The sequence below is a fragment of the Colius striatus genome, chromosome 12, assembly GCF_028858725.1.
Source record: "Colius striatus isolate bColStr4 chromosome 12, bColStr4.1.hap1, whole genome shotgun sequence".
Lineage (NCBI taxonomy): Eukaryota > Metazoa > Chordata > Aves > Coliiformes > Coliidae > Colius > Colius striatus.
In genome coordinates this window covers 26,213,174-26,237,723 of record NC_084770.1, presented here as the reverse complement: position 1 = coordinate 26,237,723, position 24,550 = coordinate 26,213,174, and the positions used below count along the sequence as shown (strand labels likewise).

At 52.8% G+C, this 24,550-nt stretch overlaps 2 protein-coding genes across 2 annotated transcripts in view; one reads left to right on the top strand and one right to left on the bottom strand.

Moving 5' to 3' along the window:
• Window positions 1-606: 606 nt before the first annotated feature.
• LOC133626407 (coiled-coil domain-containing protein 183-like) lies at window positions 607-4,966 on the bottom strand. Its single transcript, XM_062005312.1, has 14 exons — window positions 4,900-4,966; window positions 4,677-4,798; window positions 4,437-4,535; window positions 3,888-4,055; window positions 3,673-3,777; window positions 3,379-3,501; window positions 2,888-2,989; window positions 2,675-2,735; window positions 2,491-2,591; window positions 2,067-2,229; window positions 1,531-1,691; window positions 1,310-1,435; window positions 968-1,064; window positions 607-713 (listed from the first exon to the last, which is right to left on the bottom strand). Exons 1-14 carry the CDS (start codon window positions 4,964-4,966, stop codon window positions 607-609), a joined length of 1,602 nt encoding a protein of 533 aa, XP_061861296.1.
• A 6,510-nt stretch (window positions 4,967-11,476) lies between these two features.
• Window positions 11,477-24,550, top strand: part of LOC104555647 (mitogen-activated protein kinase kinase kinase 13) — a 76,860-nt gene continuing 63,786 nt past the window's right edge. Inside the window, 2 exon segments of the mRNA XM_062005908.1 lie at window positions 11,477-11,519; window positions 20,279-20,395. The gene's annotated coding sequence lies outside the window, so the exon portion shown is untranslated.

The following is a 24,550-nucleotide window of genomic DNA, read 5'->3' as shown; positions in this document are numbered from 1 at the left end:
GGAATGGTGACACCCTTGGCCCTGGTCCTGTTATCGCTCACCACTGAGAAAAGCCTGGCTCCGTCCTCCTGACACTCGCCCTGCACGTAATCCCCTTGGTTCGCGTGTCATCGTAAAGCCCATATCTCCGTCCAGGGGCGGAGTGTCACCTGGCAGTGAGGGACCTGTGTCACCCCCTGGACACAGGAGCATTCAGAAGCCAGGAGATAGATGTGGGAAGCTGGCTGCGGCTGTTTCTCCCTCCTAAGGCCCAGGACCCTCCTGACAGAAAGAGGCTCGGCCAGAGGGTCCCCGCGCTGGCACAACGTGGACGGCCGTGCCCTGACTGAGCCCCCCTGCTGCTCCCAGATCAGGCAGCTGAAGGAGGCCTGTGTTGAAGGGAGGCAGGCTGCAGATGACCAGAAAGAGGAGGACAGCAACCAGCCCAGCCTGGAACTGAGGTAAAGGAACGGGAGAGGGTTTCCTACCCTGCAGGGCAGCAAGGGAGCCCAGGGGTCACAGGTACTCACAGGGCAAAAGTAGCTGATAAGTGATAAAGCTCTGCTTTATTAAACATGAGGAATGAAACGGTGGTGTGAAACATGAAGAGCCCCCGAGGGACAGGTGCTAGTAATAGCCCCTTCTCTTCCTCCTTTGGACCAGGAGCAGCCCCTGCTTCTTGATGTCTGCCCTGGTGGGGACCCGCTCGTCACAGTCGTCAAGGTGGGAGGAGTCTGGAGGAGAGATGGAGAGGCACAGGCTGAGGCCGTGCCCATGCCCGTGTCCCAGGGCAGAGCTGGCACAGGTTGGAGGGCCGGGGCATCCCAGAGAGCCCTGGGGCCGAGCCCTCGGGCACAGGCACTGCCGCCGGGCTCTTCCCCCTCGGCGTGCCAGGGAGAGCTGCAGGAGCTGGCGATGCCACGGCTGTGGCACTGGGAACAGCTCCCGCTTTGTTACACACAGGTGTGACGCTGCCCAGGGCTCCTACCTCGGGCAGAACCGCCACTGCCCTCCAAGGAAACCTTCAGGTTGTTGGGGTCTTTGGCAGCCCTTTCCTCAAGGACTTCTCTGACCTTCACAAAGGTCTGTGAAAGAAACCCTGAGTTAATCGCTGCAGGGGAGGGGGGTGTTACGAGCCACGGGGTGCCCCACGTGAGAGTTCCCCTGGGGGGACAGCCCACAGTGCCCAGTGCCCCGTGGAGCTGAACTGCTCCACGGCTGTTCCCCGGGCCAGCGTCTCTCCATCTGGGAGACTGGCTTGGATTGGGCCGTCTGAGAGAGACCAGTGGGGGTCCCCAAAGGGCCCGGCAGGGATGGAGCCCCTGCACACCTCATTGTCCTCGTCGCGGCTGTAGCTGTCGGGGGGCAGGTTGGCCACGTGCTGTGCCAGGTACTGCAGCTTCTGCCCACAGGCCTGGAGCTTCTCCACCAGCCCCATGGCCTGGGCAGAGTCATCCTGGAGGCAGAGAGAGCGAGAGAGAACAACAAGCTTGGTGGGGGGCCACACGGGGAGACGGGGTGCTGTGCCGTTGCCGCAGCCCACTCGGGTACCTGGCCGGGCACGGTGACGCCGCGCAGGCGGAACTGGAGGTCGTCCACTCCGTTTTCAACCTCAAGCAGGAGCTCCATGTTCTTCTTAGTCTGGGCTCGCATGTGCTCCAGCCGAGCCTCTTCCTGCTGCCATTTTAGCCTCAGCTCCTCCTCCAACGGGCTGCAGCCAAACACAGTCACATCCATACAAGTGCACAGGGATGCAGTGGCAAAAAGCTGTAGCAGAAGCTGCTCAGGTTCCCCCCCACGCCCTCCAAGTGCAGAGCAGAGCTGCTGCCTGCAACCCAACTCCACGCTGCTGGTACCGCTTGCCAGGCCAGGCGAGGAGCCGGGGTCCTCCTGCGGCCCCAGTGGGAGCTTTGGGTGCCCTGCCAGCAGCAGAGCTGGGGCAGCAGCCTGCTCACAAAACCTCCCAGTGCAGGAGGAGGGGGTGTCTGGGGCAGGAGTGAGGAAGGGGTGCCCGGCTGGGACACCCATGAGGCACGTGTCCCTGCCAAACGGGGTGGCCCGCTTGGCAGGACTGTCACAAGGCCAGTGGCACCTGATTCTGTTGGGGGGCTGAAACTTCATGCTGTCTCGCTTCAGCTCCAGCTCCTTCAGTGTCTCCTTCAGTGCCTGCTTCTTCTCCTTCAGCTCCTTGATATACTTCTGCAGGTACACTGTGGACTGCTCCCATTCCAGGAGCCTGCTGGGGATCTCCTGGAGGGGGAAGCACGAGGGCTCAGCCCATGGCACTGCTGCAGGCTACAGGGTCCGTCCCTGGGCCGTGGCACCAGGGGCCGCTGCCGGCTCGTGCTGTGGAGAAAAGCGGCTCCATTCCCGCCCAGGCGAGAGGGGCTTTGGGGAGCCCCAGGGGCAGACGAGCAGTCGACCCCACAAGGAAGCAGGGCAAGCAGAGGGCTCTCAGCAGCCTGGGGCTCCAGCAGCCCCAGGGTTCCCTGGAGACGGCTTCGTACTTACCCAGATGTGGGAGGACTGCGTCACAGTCTTGGCTCTTTCCACCGTCCGGGCCACGCGTTCCCTGTGCTCCCTCTGGGCCCGGGCTGCCTGCAGGTTGGCAGCTGGGGTGGGAGAGAAGTGTCAGGGCAGGAGGCCCGTGGCTGCACCCACCTCCCACCCCCCTCCCACCCCGGCAGGCGCTCACCCATCACCGAGTCCTGTGAGCGCAGGCTCAGCGAGTCCAAGTTGAACTTGGGTCGGGCTTCCTGCAAGGATGTTCCTTGTTACCCCCTGAGCTCTGGCACCCTCGGGGAGGGCAGCCCCCAGCATGGGGGGCTCAGCACTGGTGCCTGCCATCTGCCCACAGCCCTGCCTGGGGCGGGTCCCCCCAGCTCACTGCCACCAGGTGACTTACTACCTTGAGCAAGGGTTGGGCTTGGAGCCGCCTCTGGGCGGCCAAGGAATCCTGCATCCACTCTCTGTCTTCAAGGAAGCGAGTTTCTGCCTTGGCCAAGTCCACCTGGAGCGTAACAGAGAAGGGAGAAGAGGATGGCAAAGCTAGAACGGCCCTTTATGAGCTGCTGGGATGGCCAGCATGCAAAAGGACTCCCTTCCGCTCCCTGGCCCGTGTGTCAGCTGTCAGGGAGGGAAACTGGACGAGCGGGGCTGGTGGATGGAGCGCTCTGCCTTCAGCATGGCTGGTGTTTCGGGCTGGCACTCTCCAACCTGGCCCAGGAATGACCAAGAGACCCGGGAGGAGCTGTGAAGGTTTCTGTGGGTGCTGTGGGCAGGCTCAGCTGGGTCTCTTTTGCGCCTTATGACAGGAAGGCTCGTCAGCCCAGCCCCGTGGAGCCGTCCGCGGGCTGTGGAGGGCGGGAAAGGGCCCTGAGGTGCCCTGGCCTCTCCTACCTTGGCTGCAGCGGCGGCTCTGAGGGTATCCGAGGCCAGGAGCTCCATGTCTTCCAGTTCACCCTGGTACAGCTCGGCCGTGTGGCTCATGAGGTCCAGGTGCGGGGGCAGGTTGGCCAGCTCCTGGGACAGAGGGAGCCCCGGCACGTCAGCGGCAGCCCGGGGAGCCCCAGGCGTGCCCTGTGCTGTGACAGGGGCTGGAGGGGAGCGGGACGGGCTGGCCCAGCTGGGGGGCACCCCCGTGCCTCTGCAGGGGCGGTGGGTGGGCTGATGGCCCGGGGAGGAGGAGCTCACCTTCCTCAGGGCATCCCGCTCCGCCAGGTACAGGCGCGTCATCTTCTGCGCCTCCTGCGTTTTCACGCGCATCTTGGCGATGTTGTTCTGCAGCCGCCGAATCTCCTGGGCAGAGCCGGGGGGACGGGACACGGGTGAGCCACCCGCGGGGAGCGTGGGGCATGGAGTAAAGCCCCCGGCCGGCTGCTGCCAGCCCAGGAAGGGGACCAGGGTACCTTCTTCTGCGCCTGGTGCTGCTTTTCCATCCTCTCAGCCTCCTGCAGCTGCTGCAGCCGCCTCTGCAGCTCGTCCCGCACCTGGCTCCGCTGCCTCAGCTGGTACAGCAGCATGTTGCAGGTGTTGGCCCGGTCGTGGATTTTGGCCTGGAGCTTTTCCTTGGCTACCTGGATGGGCACGTGAAGCGTGTTTGCCAGCGTCATAACCTCGGGACAGGCAGCCAAGGGCAGGGACAGCGTCTCTCTCCCAGGGCTGCGGCTGGACCCTGTGGCAAGCCGGGCAGCCCCAGGGCCATGCAGGCCGCGATGCCCAGCTCTGCTGGGGCAAAGGCTCTGCACAGGGAGCTAAAGGAGGAGCTGCACAGATGGATCCCGCGGTGGGAAGGGCACGTGGGGCCAGGCGTGAACGGCCCGTGTGTCGCCGCACCAGCCCTGTGCAGCACCATTCCTTGTGCCAGCGCCGGCTCCCTCCCTGCACCCTGTTCTTCGCAGCATCCCCGGAGCCCCAGCCCCTGGCGGCAGCCACCGCCCACCGCCCCCTGCCCTCACCTCCGCCGTCTGTCCGGCCAAAGCGATGCCCAGGGCTGGCTCTCGGCAAGCCTCGCTGAGGGTGAGCTTGTGCCGTGGGCAGGACAGAGCTCCCTTGGGCTGTGGGCAAGAGAGCTCGTTAGGCTGTTGGCATGGTCCCATCCGAGGGCTGCCCCGCCTGCCCCTGGAGAGGCCCCAGGAGAAGCTGGCTCTGCAGGGCCAGCAGCAGGCAGGGGGACAGCAGCCGGGCCCCGCGGGTACCTTCTGGGCACTGCGCAGGGCGCGCACGTCCTCGGCCAGCGCCTGACGCAGGGGCGGGAGCAGCTCTCCCTGCCGGCACAGCTTTTCCTCGCAGCGGTGCCGCGACAGCTTCCGCGCTTGCTCTGCAGGACAGGAAGATGCTGTTGGTACCCTGAGCACGATGGGGGGACAAGGAGCCCCCCGCCCACCCCACTCCATCCCCACCGTGCCCCGGGGACAGCACCTTGCAGAGTGATGCTATCACACAGCTCCAGGACATGCTGGCTGAGGTTGGTCTTGCGGCCCTGCATGGTGCCAGGGCTCCTGCCTCGGCCCTCCATGAGGGCTGGCAACTGGATAGGTCCTGTGACCCTGCTGGGCACAGAGCAGCTCCTGTGATCCACCCAGTACAGAACAACTGCTGTGACCCCGCTGGGCACGCGACAGGTAGTGTGACTCTGCTGGGCACAGGACAGGTAGTTGTACCTCCCTCTGCAGAGCAGCTCCTGTGACCCACTGACCACAGAGCAGCTCCTGTCATCCACTGAGCACAGAGCAGCTCCTGTGACCTCACTGCGCTCTGAAGACGTCACTGGAGAGAGACGTCACTCAGAGAGTCTCTGACATCACAAGTCGCTACGGGTACAAAAGCCCAGCCCGCTGCCCGTGTCAGCAGTCCGAGACTGAGGCTCGAAGGAGAAGGAGGAAGGTTGGCAGCTCTGTCTGCCATCCCTCCCGCCCCTCAGGCCCCTCGGGCAGACTGATTGCCAGTGTTGAGACAGGAGCGGCTCAGGGTTCCACTCACGGCAGCAGACATGGAATTCCACGCCCTGGATCAGAAGCTGGACGATGTCTTAAAAAAGCCCTTGTCTTTATCCCTCGACACGAGTGGCCTGTACAGTATCCTGAAGGATATTGTGCGCCACCTGGAACTGCAGAACTCCAGGCAGCAAGCCCAGGAGATGGGGGAACAGCAGCCCCAGAAGGAGCTGCTGCCCCAGAAGGACACTCCGCAGGGGTCTGCCAGACACCCTTCCGACACTGCCGTGGAGCAGAGGAAGACTGAAGGCAGGGTGAGTGTCATCTCCGAGGTAGAGGCCCGTCCCTGTCCCAAGGTGCTTCCCCCCGAGCCAGCCCCTGCCCCGGGCACGGTGCCGCCACTGCGCTGCCCTTAGCCCAAGGGCTGGCTTCAGGCCACGCTGACAGCGGCACGTGGGGCTTCCCTGCGGGCAAGGGACGCAGTGTTGGGGAGGAAGAGCCGCGGCTGAAACTCTGCTCTGGTGGCTCCGTGTCTGGAGAGGGGCCACATCCTGCCCACCATCCCATCCTGCCCGAGCTTGGCCCCAGCGTCCCCTGTCCCAGGCCACAGATCTCACCAGCACCCCCCTCTCTAGGCCAGGGCTCCGTCCCCAGAGCTCCTCGCGGATCTCGACGCGGTGAAGGCGGCGCAGTTGCGCATGGCAGCGGACGTCCAGGCGCTCCCGGAGGCTCTTGGCTTGGTGAGCTTCTGCCCCTGCCCCGGGGAGAAAGCTGGGCCCTTGCTTCCCTCCCTGCTCCTCTCCCCATGGCCCTGCTGCCCTGGCCGCTGCCCCACAGCCCCAGGGGTCACCCGGCGCGAAGGGCACCAGGAGGGGAGAGCGGGAAGGGTGTCCCAAGGGGAGCTCCCCTGGAGCCCCCCCTCCACCTGCCAGCGCTGCCCAGGGTGGGCGTCAGCAGGCACTGCAGCCAGGCTGGTGCTAAAGAAGGAGCTGTGGGCACCAGCCAACGCGACGCCCAGGCACTTGTCAATTCAATAGCCATAAAGAAAGAAACATGGGTGCTGGGAAGGAGTGCAGATAAAGATCCCGCCCTGTCCTAAGACCACGGCCCTCAGGCACAGCCCTGTCCCGCATCCCTCTCTCTGTGCCCGACTTCGTTTGTGGCTGCTGCTTCTAAATGCCCTTTGCGTGTCCGGACTGACGTCCCTTCTCCTCACCCCACTCCAGGAGAAGCTCCAGGACGCTGCCAGGTGGCTGCTGGGCCTCCGTGACCAGGTGGCCAAGCTGGAGAGTGACATGGTACGGCCACGAGCCCCGGGGGAGGGGGCTGCATCCCTTGGGGACCAGGGCACCCCGTCCCTCTGCATCAGGGCACGGTCCCCAGGGATCGTGCTGCCAGGGGTCAGCGGTCCTGTGCTCCCGGCTCTGTGGCCGGGCTGACCCCTGCACCCCTTCCTTCCCTCCTTCCACAGGAAACGATGAAGGAAAGCAAGGGCTTGTCCCCCGGCACGGCGGAGGAGGTGGGTAACAGGGTGTGCTGGCAGGGGCTGGAGGATGTGCCTGGTGGGCAGCAAAGCGGGAGGAGGAGGCCAGGGGTGAGTGTCGGGGTGAGTGCTGGGGCATCCCAGCTGCGGGAGAGGGACCAAAGTGCCAAGCCAGAGGGTCTGGGGACAGGCTGGCAGGTCTGGGGAGAGGACTAGGGGGTCCCTGGGTCTGCCCTTGCTGCTGCACCTCTGCCCAGCAACCTGCTCCCCACGCAGACGGCTGGCACAAGCGCCGAGGAAGGACACCAGGCTTTGCCCAGATCGCAGCTGGAAGCCACCAAAGCAGCCCAGGCTGAGCTGGAGAAGCTGCACCCAAGAGGTACAAGCCCTGGGGGGCTGGTGGGGGGTGTTTGGCAAGGGGACAGGCAGAGTGAGGGCCACGTCCCCCTCACTGACGACGCGTCCCCCTCACTGACGACATGACCCCTTGGACCATGTCTCTATAGACCAGGAGAACACCAACAGACTCCTGGCTGAGCTGCAGGGCCAGGTGAAGGATCTGCAGGGCCAGGTGAAGGATCTGCAGGGCCAGTTGAAGGATCAGCAGAACAACCTGCAGAGCAAGGAGGAGGAGGTGAGTGGCAGTGGGTGTGGGCAGGGAGGAGGCAGCCAGAGGGTCCCCATGCTGGCACAACGTGGACAGCCGTGCCCTGACTGTGCCCCCCTGCTGCTCCCAGATCAGGCAGCTGAAGGAGGCCTGTGTTGAAGGGAGGCAGGCTAGAGATGACCAGAAAGAGGAGGACAGCAACCAGCCCAGCCTGGAACTGAGGTAAAGGGACGGGAGAGGGTTTCCTACCCTGCAGGGCAGCAAGGGAGCCCAGGGGGCTCGGAGCATCCTGCTTTCAGGGCAAGTGACATCCCCAGAACCCCCATAGAGGCTCAGCCTGCCTGCATCCCCATCTCCCTGACCAGGGCCACGCAGGTGGAAGTGAAGCAGCAGCTGGAGGAGCTGCAAGAGCGGCAAGAAGCGACCAAGGCCACGCTGGAGCAGTTGGCGGCCTCGGTGTCCACTGAGCTGCAGGGCCAGGTGAGGGGGAGCGCTGCCACTGCCTTTCATCTCAGCAGGGGGTTCCTGGTGGGGGTCCCAGCCAGGGCCTCGGGCTGGATGCAGCCATCAAGCCTCCACGGCACCTGGTCTCGTTGGCCACATCCATCCCCTCTCAGAGCTGATGCCCTCTTCCCTTCCTGCAGCTGGACCAGCTGAGGACGAAGGTGCAGAGCACAGAGCAGGCGCTGGAAGCATATTGCAGCTCCAGTGCCAACACCAGCGCACAGATGAAGACGCTCTACCAGCGCCAGCAGAAGCTCAAGGTGCTGGTGGAGTCCTTAAAGTCCCAGGTGTCTGGTAAGGAGGCGACGCAGCAGCTGGAGAGCAGACAGGTAGGGAGATGCTGGCACGGTGGTCATGAGAGGGGGCTGCCATGACCCCCCTGGAAAGGCACCACATTGTCGTCTTCCTCCCTGAAGCAGGAGGAGCAGCTGCAGAGACAGAGGCAGGACATCATTGAGCAGCTGCAGGAGGACATTAAGAAGCAGAGCTCCGTCACAGAGAAGCTGCTGAAAGGCCATCAGAAGCAGCAGCAGGAGATGGAGGCTGGTGTCTGAAACCCCCTTGGGGCCAGATTATCCTCCAGGCTGGGGACCACAAAGGCTTTGTCCCTCTGCCAAGCCACTGGCAGCCCTGTGGAGGTTCAAAGCAGCTTTGCCATAGGTTTTTGGGAAGAGAGGAGGGAGCAGGGGGTGCTCAGCTGGTTAAGAGGCAGCCCCAACCCTGCCACGGTGCCATGGGATGCTGTGTGTGTTGACAGGGCCTGTTCCAGCACGTGACAAGACTGGAGAAGGAAAAAGCAGACAAGGTGCAGCTGACGACAGAAACAGAAAAGGTTCGTCCTCGAGGGGCCACGGTGGCAGCCAAGGGGGTCCCGGGCAGGGGGCCAGACGCCCCTTGTCCCTTGGGTGCTCGCTGGCAGAACGGGTCGGGCAGGGCAGGAGGTTTTCCAGAGTGGCTGCGGGTCCCTCGCCAGGTCCCTCGCTCTCGCCCCGCGTCCCTTCCACTGGTGGCACTGACCCCACAGGGGTGATGGGCCAAGTGGGGCTGTGTAGCCACCTCTCCTTCTCCTGCTCCCGCTGGGAGCTGCCCCTGCCCATCCTGCCTCCATCCCTTACCCACCACTCTCCTGCTTTCCCTCTTGCCAGAAGGCATTTCAAGCTGAAGTGGACAACAAAGTCAGCTGCACACAGTTTAATGTCCACATGTGGAAGCTGGATGAGACCATCCAGGAGCTGCAGAGCCAGGTGAAGCACCAGGAGCAGGGCTGGCGGCAGCTCACCAAAAACATGAAGGACAAGGTGAGAAGTGGCTCGTCCCCACCGTGCCAACCTGGCACCGCTGATGGATCCCTCTGAGGATCCTCCCTCGCGGCTTTGCCCTGGGCATTGCAGTGTCCCAGCCCGGGGCAGCTGCCTCAGGGTGTGTGTCCCTCTGCAGCTGGACCGTGGGGAGCTAAAGCCCTTGAAGCAGCAGCTGGAGCAGTACTGCAAGAGCCTCCTGGAGCAGCTGGAGAACAGAAAGGAGGGTAACAGTGCTGCGGGCATTAGGACGTGAGTGCGATGGCGACGGTGGTGGAGCTTTTTCCCAGGAGGGAGCTCACACCCAACGCCTTCCCCCTCATCCCCCCTGGACAAACCCGGCCCCACAGCCCAGGGTTCCCCCACAACAGCTGGAACCTGCCCTGGGGAAGCCCGGGCTGCTCTTTGGGCATGGCTCTGCCACCCCAGAGCCCACCCTGCACTTCTCTACTCCCCAGGCAACACTCCCACTGCCTATCCTGTGACAACATCACGAACGTCCCGGTGCCTGGCCCGTGAGTAGCTGGGGCAGGTCTGGGGCTGTGCGGGTGGGATGGGGCAGATGGGTGCTGGGCACAGGGGGGTGGGGGGTCTGCTTGGCGATCCAACCCTGCCAAGGCCCCTCGGCTGCCCTGCCCATAGTGGAGGGACGGAGACCCATCCCCGTGGCAGCTGCAGGGGGATGCTGTGGGGTCCAAGCCCATGGGATTTGGGGCTCTGCCCTGAGCCAGGCTGGATTGTTTGTCCTCCATCACCCACCTCCAGCTTCTGCCCTCCGCAGGCCCGTCGTGACCCTCCCATCCCTGCCACCGCTCCCCTCTCGGCCCGTCAGGCAGTTCGCCCTCGTCAAGCCAGAGCCGCCACAACAGCAGCAGCAGCAGGGCCACAGGTAGGGGACAGGGAGAGATGTGCCCAGAGGGTCTGTAAAAGGAGGTGCTGAAAGGAAGCCCTGCAGCAGCTGGCACAGCCCAGCCCCTGTCCCCCGCTGTCCTCTGCTGTAGCAGGGGGAAGCACGGGGGGACTGGTGCCGGGCACTAACCCTCATCCTGCCCTATCCCACAGGAAGGAGGTGGCTGAGCTCAAGTTCCCCAAGGTGCAGCGGTCGAGCGGGGGCCAGCACACCCTCACCCAGCGCCTGCAGCCCCTCAAGGCCCTCCATCAGCCACTCCAGGCCTTGTCCACTACATGGAAGCCTTAGTCACCACAGCTCTTCCCTCCCATCCAGTTTCTGTTGGACACATGTAGTATTTTAGTAGCTGAGAGGGACTGTGGGTTCAACCTCCTGCATCTGTGCCTGAGCAGAGGTAGCAAGTAGAAATAAAGGCTGATGCTTCCCACCTGCAGACCAAAGCAGTGGAACCCTTTCTTTGCCCCCAGGCTTGAGGAAATGCCCCCCCCTCTTCCCATTGCACCAGCCCCACGGCTCAGGGGCATCTGCCATAACCTTCAGATGGAAGAAGGCTCCAGTATGTGCTGAGACCCAGGACGAGTTGTGTCATGAGTGGAGAGCTACTGCGCAGGGAAACTGCAGTCCCAGGGTGGGAGGGTGGGGAAACTGGGGGTGTCACAGCTGGGGACCCGTGGCTGTGTGTGGGGGACAGCTGGGGCTGCGCCCAGTGGGAAATCCCCAGGGGAACCTCAGAGTCGGCCAGGAGGGTGCCGGGCATTTGGGGAGCATCCTCTGACCCCCTTCCTCCTCTTTGAAATTCCTGGTGCATCTTCCCCCCAGTGTCTGGTCAGGGTTTCACTTCCCCCCAGGACTAATTGCATGGGAAAGATCAAGCCCAGCTGCGGCCGTTCCCTTTGGTGCTCCCCATTCCCATCCTTTGCCACGTTTGTTGTAACGCCTCCCAGCTGTGCATAGATCCAAGGAATAAAATGAAGCCCCCTTATTCCCTGAGGAAATGGTGTGTGACCTGCTACTCCGTCTTGACTGTCACAAAGCCATGTGGCAGGCGGGAGCCAGTCGATGGGACTGGTAGAAGCGCTGCCCGAGCCACAGTGTCCGTGAGCTGCCGGCAGTGCTTCGTGCCCGGGCCGGTGCAGCGCAGGCCGCGTGTCCCGCTCGGGCCGAACCGCCGCGCCCGCGCAACGGCCGGCGCGCTCCGTGCGGCGCCGCCTCGGAAGTGACGCGGGAGCCGCGGGGCCGGCGCCGAGCGGGGCTGGGCGGGACGGATCGGGGCGGTCCTGCGGGCGGCCGGCGCGGTGCCCAGGTAACGCGGCCGGGCCGGGGGTTTCCAGACGGTCGGTCAGCGGGGAGGGTCGGCGCGGGAAGGGCCGCGGCGGCGGGGGTCGCCCCTGAGGTGAGCGGCTCCGGCGGCTCCATTCGCTCTCCCCCGCCCGGCGCGGCCGCCGCCTCACCGAGCGCTCTGGGGTCGGTTCTGCCGTGCGGGGTCTGGACGGGATGTGTGCGCTGCCACGGATGCGGATTGTTTTCTTTTGTTTGTTTAAAAGGAGGGAGAGTTGCGTGTTTAAAACCGACAGACGTGGCAGTCGCGTCCGTGGCGCTGGCTGATCCTCGGCCTTGTAACCAAGCGAAGTGTGAGTGATGTCTGTGTTGAGGCAGACGAATAATCGCAGGGCATTGTTTGCCCTTCTCGGGAAGGAGGAAGCGCCGAGGGAAAACTCTAGGTGGAATCTGCAGCAGATTAGTACGGAATGGTGTGTGCTGTAATCCCTGTCTGAGGAGAACGTCTGGGAGGCTGTTGATAAAACGAACAAACGTCCCAGCAGAAGCTTCTGTGTGCAGGGTTCAGGAAAAAAAAAAAAGGACCCCACGCCCCCCAAAACGTAGGGATTTCTAGGCTTTATTCATGTGGCGGAACTTTGGAAGACTGAGAGGGATTTGCTTTAGCAGATGTTGTGCTTAGACTGTCTCTGGCTTAGCCCAGCAGAGTGGTAACTGGTAAGAAACACAGCACTTAGAACTGTGAAGGGAGACAGCATCTTCTGTTCTTACTGAGAGAGGCAGTTCCCAGCGCAGAGTTTAGTACTTGTAGCTTATTTTTGCTAAATGGCTTGCAAGCATAGTGCAATGGCAATAAAACCTTTAGGGGAAACGAGTAGGAACCTGTCGGCCTTCTTTCTGGCCTGAGCACTGTGTGAGTTTTCCTGCTGGAAACTTAAGACCTTGTTGTGACTTCATTTGCAGTGGTCCTTGTATCCTCTAGTTTTACTGCTTCAGAGTTAAAGTGGCCTTAACATGCTGATCTCATTCTCAAAGCAGAGTGAAAAAGTAAATACCCCCCCCATTCAGCCTGAGATGGATTTGATTCCTGATTGCTCCAAAGAGGTATTTCAGATGGGAAGGTTTACCTTTTCATGGTAACTGTGTCAGTAAGTGTTGAATTTCAAGAGAACAGGCTTAAGGAGATGATATTGCTGGAAAGGGCTCACTAGCCTTTTCTAGCTCTCTGTCCATTGTCCTTGCCTCTTTCTTTCGGGCACAAGTGGTTATGTGGCTGTCTGGATTCACCTGCCAAATGAGACAGCAATTAGCACTACACAGAAAGTGTAGTGCATTGTGTGAGTTTTCCTGCTGGAAACTTAAGACCAGTCAGCTAGAGCTGACTGGATGTCTGCGCTAATGCTGTAACAGGGAGAGGCAGGTCTGCCCAGCTAGGTAGGGCTATGGGTCCAAATCAGTTAAGCTGCTTGTGAAAGTGTTCCCTGAGGCTGCTCTACACGAGAGATGAGCGGGCCTAGCGTTTGCAGTTGTTTTTCTGGGTGGTGGGGTGTTTTTAAATGGTTTTGTTGCACTGCTTTTGTAGATAAAAGCTGTGCAATACTGTCTCTTTATTCAATGACGTGGCTGATGTTCTCAGCCCTCCCTTTCTCTACTCTTTTGTACTCTGTTTCCTGAAAAAGTGTCCTTTTGGGTGATGACCAATCTGGTACATGTAGAGGGTTACAAATGTAGAACCGGGGAGTTTTTAGAAGTGTAACCTGTGTGATTATCGCCTGTAACTCCACTGATACTAAAACAGATGTTTTGTTTTAGAGCACAAAAGCAGACGTTGCTTAATAGGAAGATGGGAGTACTTGCAATAAGTAAATAAATTGCATCTCAACTCAAACTCTGGGTGCATAAAGAATTGAAGCGGATGTAGTAAACAAAAAATTACTTTCCCTTGTTCAGTTTTGGTCTGAGCTGGATTTTAACAGCTGTTCCTGATATCAGAACAGTATCTGTCCATAAGATGCTAAAAGATGAGACTGTTAGCAAAACTTTATTTACATCAGAGGCAGTCAAAGAAACTTTTTTTTTGCATCTAAATGGTTTGATTAACAAAGTCTAAGGACAAATGTCCTGGAAAAAAGAATCAGCCTTTTGTTTATTGTATTATTTAAAAACTTGTGTTAGTACAGCAGATGTTATTCAGCTATTTAGTGGGGAAGAAATAGTTCTCCTTATAATGTTCAAGAGTTTTATATAACCTTCGTAATGTAGTTTAATGGCTTAATAGCAGTGTTGAAATACTTAATGAAGAAATGCTGGATTTCCAGAGCTTGGTGTCATTTAGTTTTAAATGACTTTTGCACTGTGGCTCCTGCCCTGTCTTGAACCTGTTCTGTGGTATATGCACATGACACTGAAGTCTTTTCACGAAAACATGTGCTTTTTGGTCCCTTCCTAAAATGATTACAGCTGAACCTGACTGCTGTCCTTGTAGAATTTACCATTACAACTTCTCAGAGAGAAGATAAATGACCCTGTATTATTCTTTGTTAGAAAAGACAGCGTAAGCTTTAATAAGTTACTATATCAAACAATCTAGGTGGGTCTCAGCAGTACAGTGCCTAAGTTAAATATTTAGCTTGCTGTACAGGACTTTAGTCTTGAATAACCCTTGCTGAAACTGCAGCCAGGAGGAGCCTGGTATCATAGCAAAGATAGTGACAACTTAAGGTTACCCCTTACCAAGCTGAAAGCAAGCTAGGTGTGCACAGAAGCAGCTCACGCTGCAGAGGAGGCTCAGCTTGGTGTTACTTTTAACCAGTTAAACATAAATTCCTCTGTCTCCTCCTTTTCTCTGTGGAAGGTAAAAATGAATTAAAATGCTATTTAAAGAAAAAACTGAAATAAGGATGTAAAAAAATGTTAGGTTTTGTTTTTGCAGGTTAGTCTTTGACTACATAAGCATAAATCTTCCTGTGGTGCACTCCTGCCCACTCTTAGTCGTCTCTGTTGCATGATGTGAGTAGGTAATTAAGTTCACGCCTGAGGATGATGACAGTCCTTCTCTGTCTCTGTAGACAGTGAAATGAGTAGAATTTGTGGTCTTATCACTGGTGCCAAGTCTGGTGATCTTTCTCATCTTGCTCTTATTGATGCTTAAACATACCTTTAGCTGGAAGGAATGCTGTGTGCCAGCTGTCAGGAGGTGGGATCATGCCTCCCAGGATAGAAGGCTCTTTGTGTTTTGTGTACATGTGATCACTTGAAAAAATAAGCCTTTCTCCATCTTGCAAAGAGTCACTTTCAGACACAGATTGAGCATAACTGCTCCAGTATTTCTGGCCTCCTCCATGCCCCTTTCCTTGCTGTGATGGTCTTACTTACAAAGATCTAAGGTCTAGTTGCTAAACTGCATTGAAAACAGAAGAATTCCTCTGGAACCAGTGAGAGAATTGATTTTCACTGGTGATGTGGTACATAGCATTTGTGAGTTCTTTGCCATGTTGCTCAGCATGCAACACAGAGCTGTATATTAAAGAAAACTTCTTTTTTCTCAAGCTAAGAGGCTTTGTAGATAGGAAGCATCTTAGACTTTCTTTGCAGTGGAGGATAGGCATCTCAAGCTAATTGGGTGATGTTAGGGGAGAAAAAAGGAAAGGGCTAGTCATCTAAGGTGCTTTAGGTGAAGGGAGTTTCTGCATCCTGTAATAGATACTGTGAGCTGTTTATACACAAGTGAGGGAGTAAGTTATGTTATAGCTTTCTTAAGTTTGGTTTACTGTCAGGATCTAGTTGTAGGAAGATTTTTCTCCCGTCTTATTGGAAGAAGGTTGGGCATGTTGTGTGTCAGCTTCATTTGCTATGAACTCCGGTTTCAATGGAAGAAACATTTTAGATGTAGGATTGGTTTGCTACATCCTGCCTTTTTACATATATTTAAACCATTTCCCTAACTACGATGGGCATGGATTGCTCCTTCCTCATTCTCTGGGTATTCTGGAACGTGTGTTCATCTGTGAGATGCCCGTGGAGTAAAAGGCCATCTTTTTCCCCTTTGTGATTTATTGCTGTGATGTGATTCATTTGCAGGTGTATTTCAAAGATGCGTGGCTGTTTGGTGTGACTGAGGCTGAGATTTAGGCTGAACTCCAGATGGTGATCAGAGGATTACTTTGAGAGCTAATTACAAATGTCTGAATAGTTCCATCACAAAGATTTTTTTTCTAATGATCCATTGAGCAGTTTAGTGAGAAGAAATCCCAACATCTTAACTTTTAGCTGAAGCATATTTTTCTTCCCCTTAGCACATCTGACTCACTTTGAACTGTACCCCAGCACTTGCAGGCAGGTCATTTTAATGGATGTTTGTTTCCTGACTCTGCAAATCTGATCTATGATATCTTTGGAGTCTGGATATCTTTTTTTCTCTGCATGTGTGGTCTATATTTCTCCTTGGATCTGTCTCCCGAGTTAGCGAACTGCTGTGATGTCAGCTGTGAACAAAGACCTCTGCCTGTAGTTTATTCAGGCATAGACTCCACTAAATTAGAGGATGCTATTTTTGGAGTTCCCTCGGGGAGAAGGTGGTCAGTCTATCTAACCTCAGAGCTGAGCAGAGAGGAGTGTAGCAATGTCAGCTTTGGTGTCGCTGTGCTGGATCCTGCATTCTGTAAAGACATGTTAGCCAGGTCATCCAGCAGCAAGTTGATGAAGGAAACTTTCATTTTACTCCATTGCTTTGTTGTGGTCGCCAGGAGACGTCTTGTTCGCATTTGAAAGACTTGTGAGTTAGGGCTGCTACTGTCTTAGCAGGTTAGCGCCCCTGACATCTGCAGCCCTGGATCACTGTGCCAACCTGTCATATCCAATTGCACAATCACTGTATTATTTGGTGCCTGGCACTGTGGGCACTATGGTTTTGGTCTTTGGTCTGTGGCAAGATGCTAAAGGAGTGCTAAAGGTGATGAATTTTTCTCTCAATTATATCCCTCTCTATTTCTGGACTACTCCAGTAGCCCTCAAAGAGCAGTTTCCTGCTGGTGCTGTGTAACCACTGCTGCTGCTGACTTCAGATCAGTGTCACACCTCAGTGTTGGTAAAGGTGGAGAAGACAATGTGCTGGTGTATCATGCTGGTGGTGCCATGGACTTCAGCAGGCAGAAGTCCTGATTTGATTTCTAAACTTTCCTTAACATCATTTGTTTCCTACCTTGCAGAAGCCCGACTGCTGAAGTTTGCAATGTTGCTCAGTGGCATTAGGCCGTTCCTTAGGGAGTGGGAATGCTTAAAGATTGCTTTAGTAATAGGGTTACTGGGAGGACTTCTCTCTCTTCATACCTTCCTGACTGAAGGTTAGTGTGTCGTAGAGCTGACATGGAGTACTTTGACCTTCCTGGTTCACTTAGAAGTAGAGTACTTGTTTAATGGGTTGTGTACATTCCTCAAGGTACAATGTTGTGTAGTTTCAAAGTACATGCCTGTCTGTAATGGGAGGAAAGACTGATGCTGGTTAAGTGTCTCTTGTGATTCGAGACTCCTCCTGCAGCCTGATGGGCAGAACATTGAATAAAAGTACTGACTGTAAGCTACAAGTATTTTTTATATTCAGTCATCCATTGCCCATTCCTGGGGGCAAGAGCTCACTGGGCAAGAGGTAGTTTGAACTATTGATGGGCCCTGTTCAGTGCAGTTGAGTTCAGGATCTCAGTGAGCTGACCAGCTAGGCAGTCAACTGAGGAGATACCTGTATAGAAGCCTCCTAGCACTTGGAGCCATAGGGAATGTTTGCAGAGCCATTTTTTTTCCTATGTGTCTGGGGCCAGAATGTGTAAGTTGCAACAGAACTCATCCTGATGTCCTTCAGAGATGAAAACATTTGTGTGGCATTTCCTTTGCTTTGTCAGGGAGTAATTGACTTTGGGACTAGTGCCTTGAGCTTGCTGGTGAGCTGGCTGCTTTCCTGTGATTCTGAACACACTGAAGCAGCAAAGATCATTCTTCAGACTCTTGAGTGTGACATTCGGTCTGTTCCATCTTCAGAGACAAGATTACCATTAAGTGGATCTATTTGCCTTAATTTCTAACAGGAACTGTCAATTCTCTTTCAAAAAAACTAAATCTAAGCCCGGGCTTCTTGATTTATGAAGTGGGAGGCTATTGTGTGTCTGACCCCATATTGGCTGCTACTCAAGCTTTTGCAACACATGATGCCTTGTGCTTCATCAGATGAAGGATGGATGATTTTATTGCTTCCCTCCTGGCCAAACTATCCTTGAACCTTCTGTCTGTTTTGTGGGAGACTCACATGGTTGTAGGACTGAAAGAAAACCCTAACTTCAGATTGGTGTTGCGTTGTATGGTCTGGGTGCTGGGTAGTTCTTGACACTTAAAACAGCCCACTCTTCTCAAGCACAAGACTGTCATCAGTGCCAGGAAAGATGGTAGTAAACAACCTGCTCAGCCAAATGACCAGTTTTGCCTCTTTGGCATCAGCAGGATCAATATTCTCTTCAGAGGCCACAGTACTTCATACCTCTCGTCATATTTTCTGGCAAGTCATGCTTTTTCCAGGTGGCTCCCTGAGGTTTCATTTCAGTCTGTTTTCTCAAGCCTTGCATTTCCAAGGCAAAGGTGCTGTACCACACTTGTTTGTTGAGAGAAGGCTCTCTTTTTTTTTTTTTTTTTTGCATACTTAGAATCATAGAATGGTAGGAGTTGGAAGGGACCTTTAGAGATCATCTAGTCCAACCCCCCTGCAGAAGCAGGTTCACCTAGATTAGGTCACATAGGAACATGTCCAGGCAGGTCTTGAAGACCTCCAAGGAAGGAGCCTCCACACCCCCTCTGGGCAGCCTTTTCCACTGCTCCCTCACCCTCACAGTGAAATAGTTAAGGGATTAAATCTTCCAGACATTCTTTGAAGTACAACCAGAGAGCAAGGCTATTGCCAGAGTCACATGGAGCTGCATTAGAGGCTCTTAGGAGCTTGTTTATGCTTTGCATGATGAGAGCTATTCCTTGTCCGCCTTTCCCCCTGGGCTAGCTCAGATTATGCTGATAGTATTAGTGAAGAGCACTTCCAAGTCTGATGTCACTCTACAGCAAAAACCTGGAGGTTTGTTGAGGTCTTTACCAAGCACTGGGACTTTGCAGAGTCATCCAGGAATGAAACTGCATTTTGTGAAGCAAAATGTACTGAGATTGCTGTGTACATGAAGGACTCTGATGCTTGTTTTCAGGTAACTGAAGCGTAGCTCCAAGCAGAGCTCCACACACAGGCTGCTCATACGCAAAGGTACCTGAAGTTACAGGAGAGTTGCTTTGAAGTGACTGTTTTTCTTACCTCCATTGTTTGTATGACGCTCTAGTTCTCTTTTTGTAGTTCTTTCCAACTCTACAGCTGTGAGTCTGGGGTATCTGCAAGACCTCTGTGAGACTGCAAAGATGTGTGAGACTTGCCCTACAGATACGGCCACAGGGGGAGAAAATCTTGGGGATCCCCTGCATCCCAAGCAATCTTGTGCAAGTGAAATGGACGGTATCTACTGAGCTGTAACTGTTGGGAAGTAGATGTCTTTTCCTAGATGTCCTGGCTAGTGGGAACCTTGCGAGTGTGACTTGCATAATCTGAATAGAGGAGGAGAGTCTCACTGCCTTGAGTAGCTTTGTGTCTCTCACAGACACTTTGAAAAGGACAGAATATTGGTAACAGGAACTGCAGGACACGCAGCCTCAAAATGTTATCTGCCTAAATAGCTGCTAGTCCAATTCCATTAAGGTTTGCATATTTAATATACTTTTAATGTTGAATTTTAACGAGTTGACAGTTATCTCTGAACATCCAGCAGCAGCAGTCACAAAGTCTGGGTGGCTCTCAAATGCAAATTTCTCTCACTTAGAAGACAAGTGGCCTTTCCTTGAGCAGTCAGCACTTAAATTGGCTCTAGCATGCCTTGATTCAGTTTGTACTGATGTACATCAACAATGTGTTCTTAATTTGGATGGAGCCCTAGGGTTAACTTTTCAGGAGAGGAATCTTCTTATAAAGCTGGATATAAGGGAACGTGACCTTGGTTAATCTTGTAACACACCATTTATGTACTCAGGATGATTCTTGCTAGCGATCTCATTATTTTGGCTGCAAAATGGGCTTCCTAGGGAATTTGTTTCTAATGTGGCATTTGCTTATTTAAAATCCTGGTGCTTTGGCTTTGTCTTTTCAGCCTTATTTTCCAAAAATATATCAATCTCCTTAGAAACCCAAACAGGTGAAGAATTGCCCTGGTTGTGCTGCACAGTTGGAACCAAGTGTCTCTAACAAGGTTAAGGAAGCTAATCCATTATTGAGGGAACCTTGTTAGAATTCATCAGAGAAGTTCAATGTTCATGCTTTTGAGATAAATCTTAAGTGTAATAAATATGTGTCAGTATTTAAAACATAGCAGAGAGAGTGAAAAGGGACTTTTGGTAGCAGTGCAATTCTCAGTTGTGGCACCAGTGTGACTTTAGGTCACTTCACCCTTCCCAGTTTTTAAAGGATAAATTCTCAATGTGCTACTGTAATGTAGACAGCAATTGTGGAAGCTGCTAGGGTTGCAAGGATAAATAAAGAACCCCTGACTGCCTTCTTTGAGATAGGACAAGATAGTGATTCAGTGGCTGGACCCATCAGGTTAGTTTCAAGTGACCTGTCAGTGTGACTGGTAAAAAGCAGGAAAAATCTAATGTCTGTTTAATGTAGCATCTTGTCTGAAAGCACTGTATTTTCAATTGAAATTCTTTTTCTATCTCTAGAACATCAGTTTCTGAGAGGAAAAGCTGAGAGAGTTAACAACACAAACTGATGGACCATTACATCTTCCAAAATGAGCCTGTTGAAAATTTTCTACTGGAAACTAACGTGTCTTGAAGGTGAGTAGGTTTTGTATGTGACAAGTGAACTGCTTGATGTCTTGAGTCTGTCCTTGTTTCAGCACAGCCCACAGAAACATGCTTGCCAAAATGTGTATTTATCTCTGTGAGGAATGTGTAGAAAGCAGGTAACGTTTTCCACCATGCTCAGTCATTGTGATTCATTTAGAAGCTCTTAAAAATCTCAAGTGCTTAAGTGAAAGGAGTGAATTGTTTGGAACACAGGTATTTTTTGGTGAGTGGAGGAAACACGACTGTTTTTGTTTGCAGGATGGGAAAGTTAAGTTTGTAAGACAAACTTTTGTTTAATTGGGTGAATGTATTAGTTTAGGTAAGGCATGTTCAAATTCTGTTCCAGTCGTCCCTCAAATAATACTATCGGCGTTCAAAGTAGCTGAAGAGTGCTTGAATATCAAAGATGGTAAATTAATTTCCCCCAAGAACACAGTGGTTTAATGAAACTAAATAAAAATAATATGTTATAGAGTTTGTGATATCTTTTATGTTATTATTGTCCTCATCCCCTTAGGGCTGTAGGCAGTGACCGTGCAATATCGTTTTAAAATCCTTTAATAACAGAAATAAAAATGGGAAAAAATCTTGCACTCCACATTGAAATACAACCAGGATTTCTGAGACAAACAGTTAAGGTTTGAAATATCTTAGTTTAGACTTTACTGTCACTTTAATAAATAACATAGCAAAAGAATCCATGAGCCTATGTAAGCCCAAGTTTGCCCGCTTACAGGAGCGTTACATCTGATTTTCAATGAGTCTTAACAATTTTGCATTTCTGTTGGCTAATTTATTGCTAGTTTTTCTATTTTTTGGCATGGACAACCTACAAACTCAAAGCTAACAGTGGAGTGTAAGGGGTGGAAAAGAAGTTTAGGTGGTTGTCAGTTGTCATTCTATATCTGCACAGAAGTCGCTTTAAATTGTTCAGCATTCAAATCATAGGCCTCTTGTGCCTAAATGCTTTTTGGTGTAAGGGAAAAGGGCTGATAGAAAGTCAACCTAGACTGCACTGGGTTTTCCTGTGGTTTTCCCTCGGTTTTCCTTTTAGATTTGAAGCTGTGTGTCATTGTGCCTGTCAGTTTAACTGTCTGTGTGTGTTTGGTAGTGCTGATGAGCCTCTCTTTAGCGTAGTACCTGATGGAGGTTGATGGGGCTGCAGTGTCAGGCGCCTTACAACTCAAGGAAGAAAAGGCTTGTAGGTGGAAAGAGAAGTACTGTTCACATTGATTTGTGCTATTTGATCTCAGGTGTAATCTGTACAATTCTGCATAGAAGAATGGCAACCCAAACCCTCAAAACTCAAAGTTATGACTGAGTTCTAAAGGGTTCCCTTGTATTGCCTGATGGCCTGTGTTTTTCAAGTGACCTCTTCAGATTTGCAAGTGACCTCTTCAGATTCATTAGGATAAGCTGTGCAGTGTTTTGGGAGCATGTGTGAGTAACTTGAATTATAAACATTAAAGCCATGGGAGACTTTGTATGGAAAATCAGCCATGGAGGAAAGTGATTCGTTGTTCTGAGTCCATGTTCCCAGTCCAGCAGCTTTCTTTCTGATCCATTTTTCATTAATTGTAAGTGTGTGTTGTCCTTGGTGCTCCTTATAGATATATGTGGGGGAAAGTAGTATTGAAGTGCTCAGAAGTGCAAGCTAAGGTCAACTGAATGTCTTTTTTGTGAGCTGAGACAACTGGATTTTTAGTTTGTATTGTTACTGAGAACTCCTGAAGACTTTCAATATGAACTTGCTATTGGTGTTGCATGCTTTCTGCCTAATAATGTGGAAGTTAATCTAATGCTAGAGAAAAGGAGGATGTGTTCCAAGAGCCATAAGTGTTGAGTGTTTCTCGTGTGGGGGAAAAAAAAACCTCCTTTTTTTTGTTTGTACTATGCAGTCTAAACATTCAAAATGTGCTTGTAGGCCTTGGAGTGCCATAGTTTCTTCTCCATTGTGTTCCTTGGATGCAACGAGGCTGTGACTGATCACGTATTTGTATAATATAATCTTTGATTGTTGGGGAGGAAGGACATTTTAAGTGTGTTCTATGACTTCTGCACAAATAACTATTTGTATCTTCAATATTAAAAAGTCGTTGTCATGGCTCAGTGATTGCAGGTGTCTGTAGTCAGAACACACGTGTGGATGAAGGATGTTTTGGAAGACATTATCTGTAAACCTTTTTGACAGTAAAATCTAGAAAACTAGGGAATGGCACTTGGAAATATTCATGCTAGTGTAGTCTGTACTTTTTGATGTGAGTGAATAAAAATACCTCCTCTTCTTTTTGCTCTCTTCTTCTTCTGCTTTCATGTCTTATGAAAAGTGCAATTTTAATCTGTGGAGAAGGATTCTGCAACAGGGTAAAGGACGAGAGCAAGTGAAAAGAGAATATTTTGCTTCTATAAAGCTTCTTTGTTCTTTGAGGTCAGGAGGAACTGAGTTCCCAGTGATTTCATAAGCTCTTCTATTACTTGTTTACATACTGATCAGTAAGCCTAAATGGATGGATGCTCCTCCCTGTGAGCACTTGTTCCTATTTCTTGCTTATTGTTGACGTGCTAGTTTCTTAGCTGCTATCAGAACCCCAGCAGGTTTTGTCAGCACACGGTCTTCTCACAGTGTGCACTTGTAAAGAGACACCTCCACTAGAGCTAGTAGCTGTTCCAACTGTGTTAGAGGATCTGTTTTCAGTGGCAGCTGGAAAACATTTGGGGATGTTTCCAGTAAAACAGTTGGTAATGATTCTTGGCTCAAAGCCTCCTCTTGATCTGAGGTGGCTTCATGGTTTAACAGATGGCCTACAAGCTGGATCTGGTGCCTGCCCTGATTCCATCCTTCCTGCAGGACAGGCACCAGAGGAAGCACATCTCTGGCTTCCCATGGGAGCACCAGAGCTGTCCCTGCAGCAGGTATCAGCATTTTGTTCCTGCTTGACTGCCTTTAAGGACGAGTGGCTGCTGCAGACAGGGGTTTGGGACTGGAGGTCTGTGCTTCCTCAGCAGCTGCTCCAGCCCAAGGATGGCTGAGTAATGCTGGTAAGTTGCTGTCTCCTTGAAGAGGACACTTGAAGTGTCCTGTCCCCACTACCTAAGCTGCAAGTGCTTGTGCTCACTGGGAAGCTCTGCTGGGGAAAGAGTAGGCCATATTATCTACTGGTCTGATGCTGCCCAGCCAAAATCAGTGCCATCCTTACTTCCTCTGGGAGAGGGAACTTTTTCAGTGCTGGATAGCTGAGACCGTTTTGGGGAAGCTGTCCAGGCCACTGGAGACCAGAGGAGAAGCACTGCATAAACTACTAGGTACTCCTTTGCTTTTACTGATACTATCTTCAGAGCATTGCTTATTTCCCCTCTGCCAAGGGGAGCACTCCCAGCTATCTCTAGAGATGGGGTTGTCTCCCTTCTCTGGTCATCTCGAGGATTTCATGTTCTAAACTGAAAGCACATTAGATGCAGCTCTGTTGTGGTACAAGTAGTGTAAGCAGCCTGAGACACACCAAATTTCCTAGAGGAAGATCCATCACATTTGTGCCTGTGTTGAATTTATAGCTGCTGATTTGACAGCTTGGTTGCTAAACAATCGTAGACTTTCTTAGATGTTTCATTTGTTGTGTTGGGAACCATTTGTTTGGCTTCAACTGGATGTGAAATATTACCATGGAGCAATAGGATTCCCTTAATGGCAAAGGAATCTGTACTATCTACTATCAACATCAGCCTGAGGCCTGCTGTTCTTAGAGCTGTATTCCACAGCCACTGCACTGTAATTAACTTTCCATGCCATTAACATAACTTCAGGAATTCCTGGTCGGGGACCTTGCTGTGCCAAGAGTATGCAGCCCATTTCTGTTAGAGAATAAGAGTCCAGACTGAAAAGCTACTGCATGATCTTACTAAGTTTAGAAAATCAGTTTGGTAAGTAGTGCCCTTCAAGCTATCAGTTAAGGGGATAAACTGGGAAAAACTTTTATCCCAATGGAGGAGAAAAAGAGGTATCACTTCAGATTCCTTTGGTGTTTTTCCAGCTTCTTGTGTTAAAAAGGTATGTTTTTCCTACATTTAAATACTGTGTGGATGTATTTTAGAAGAGAGTTAGTTACAGTGTGATCATGTGTAGTGATGAGGTGCAGCATTCAATTA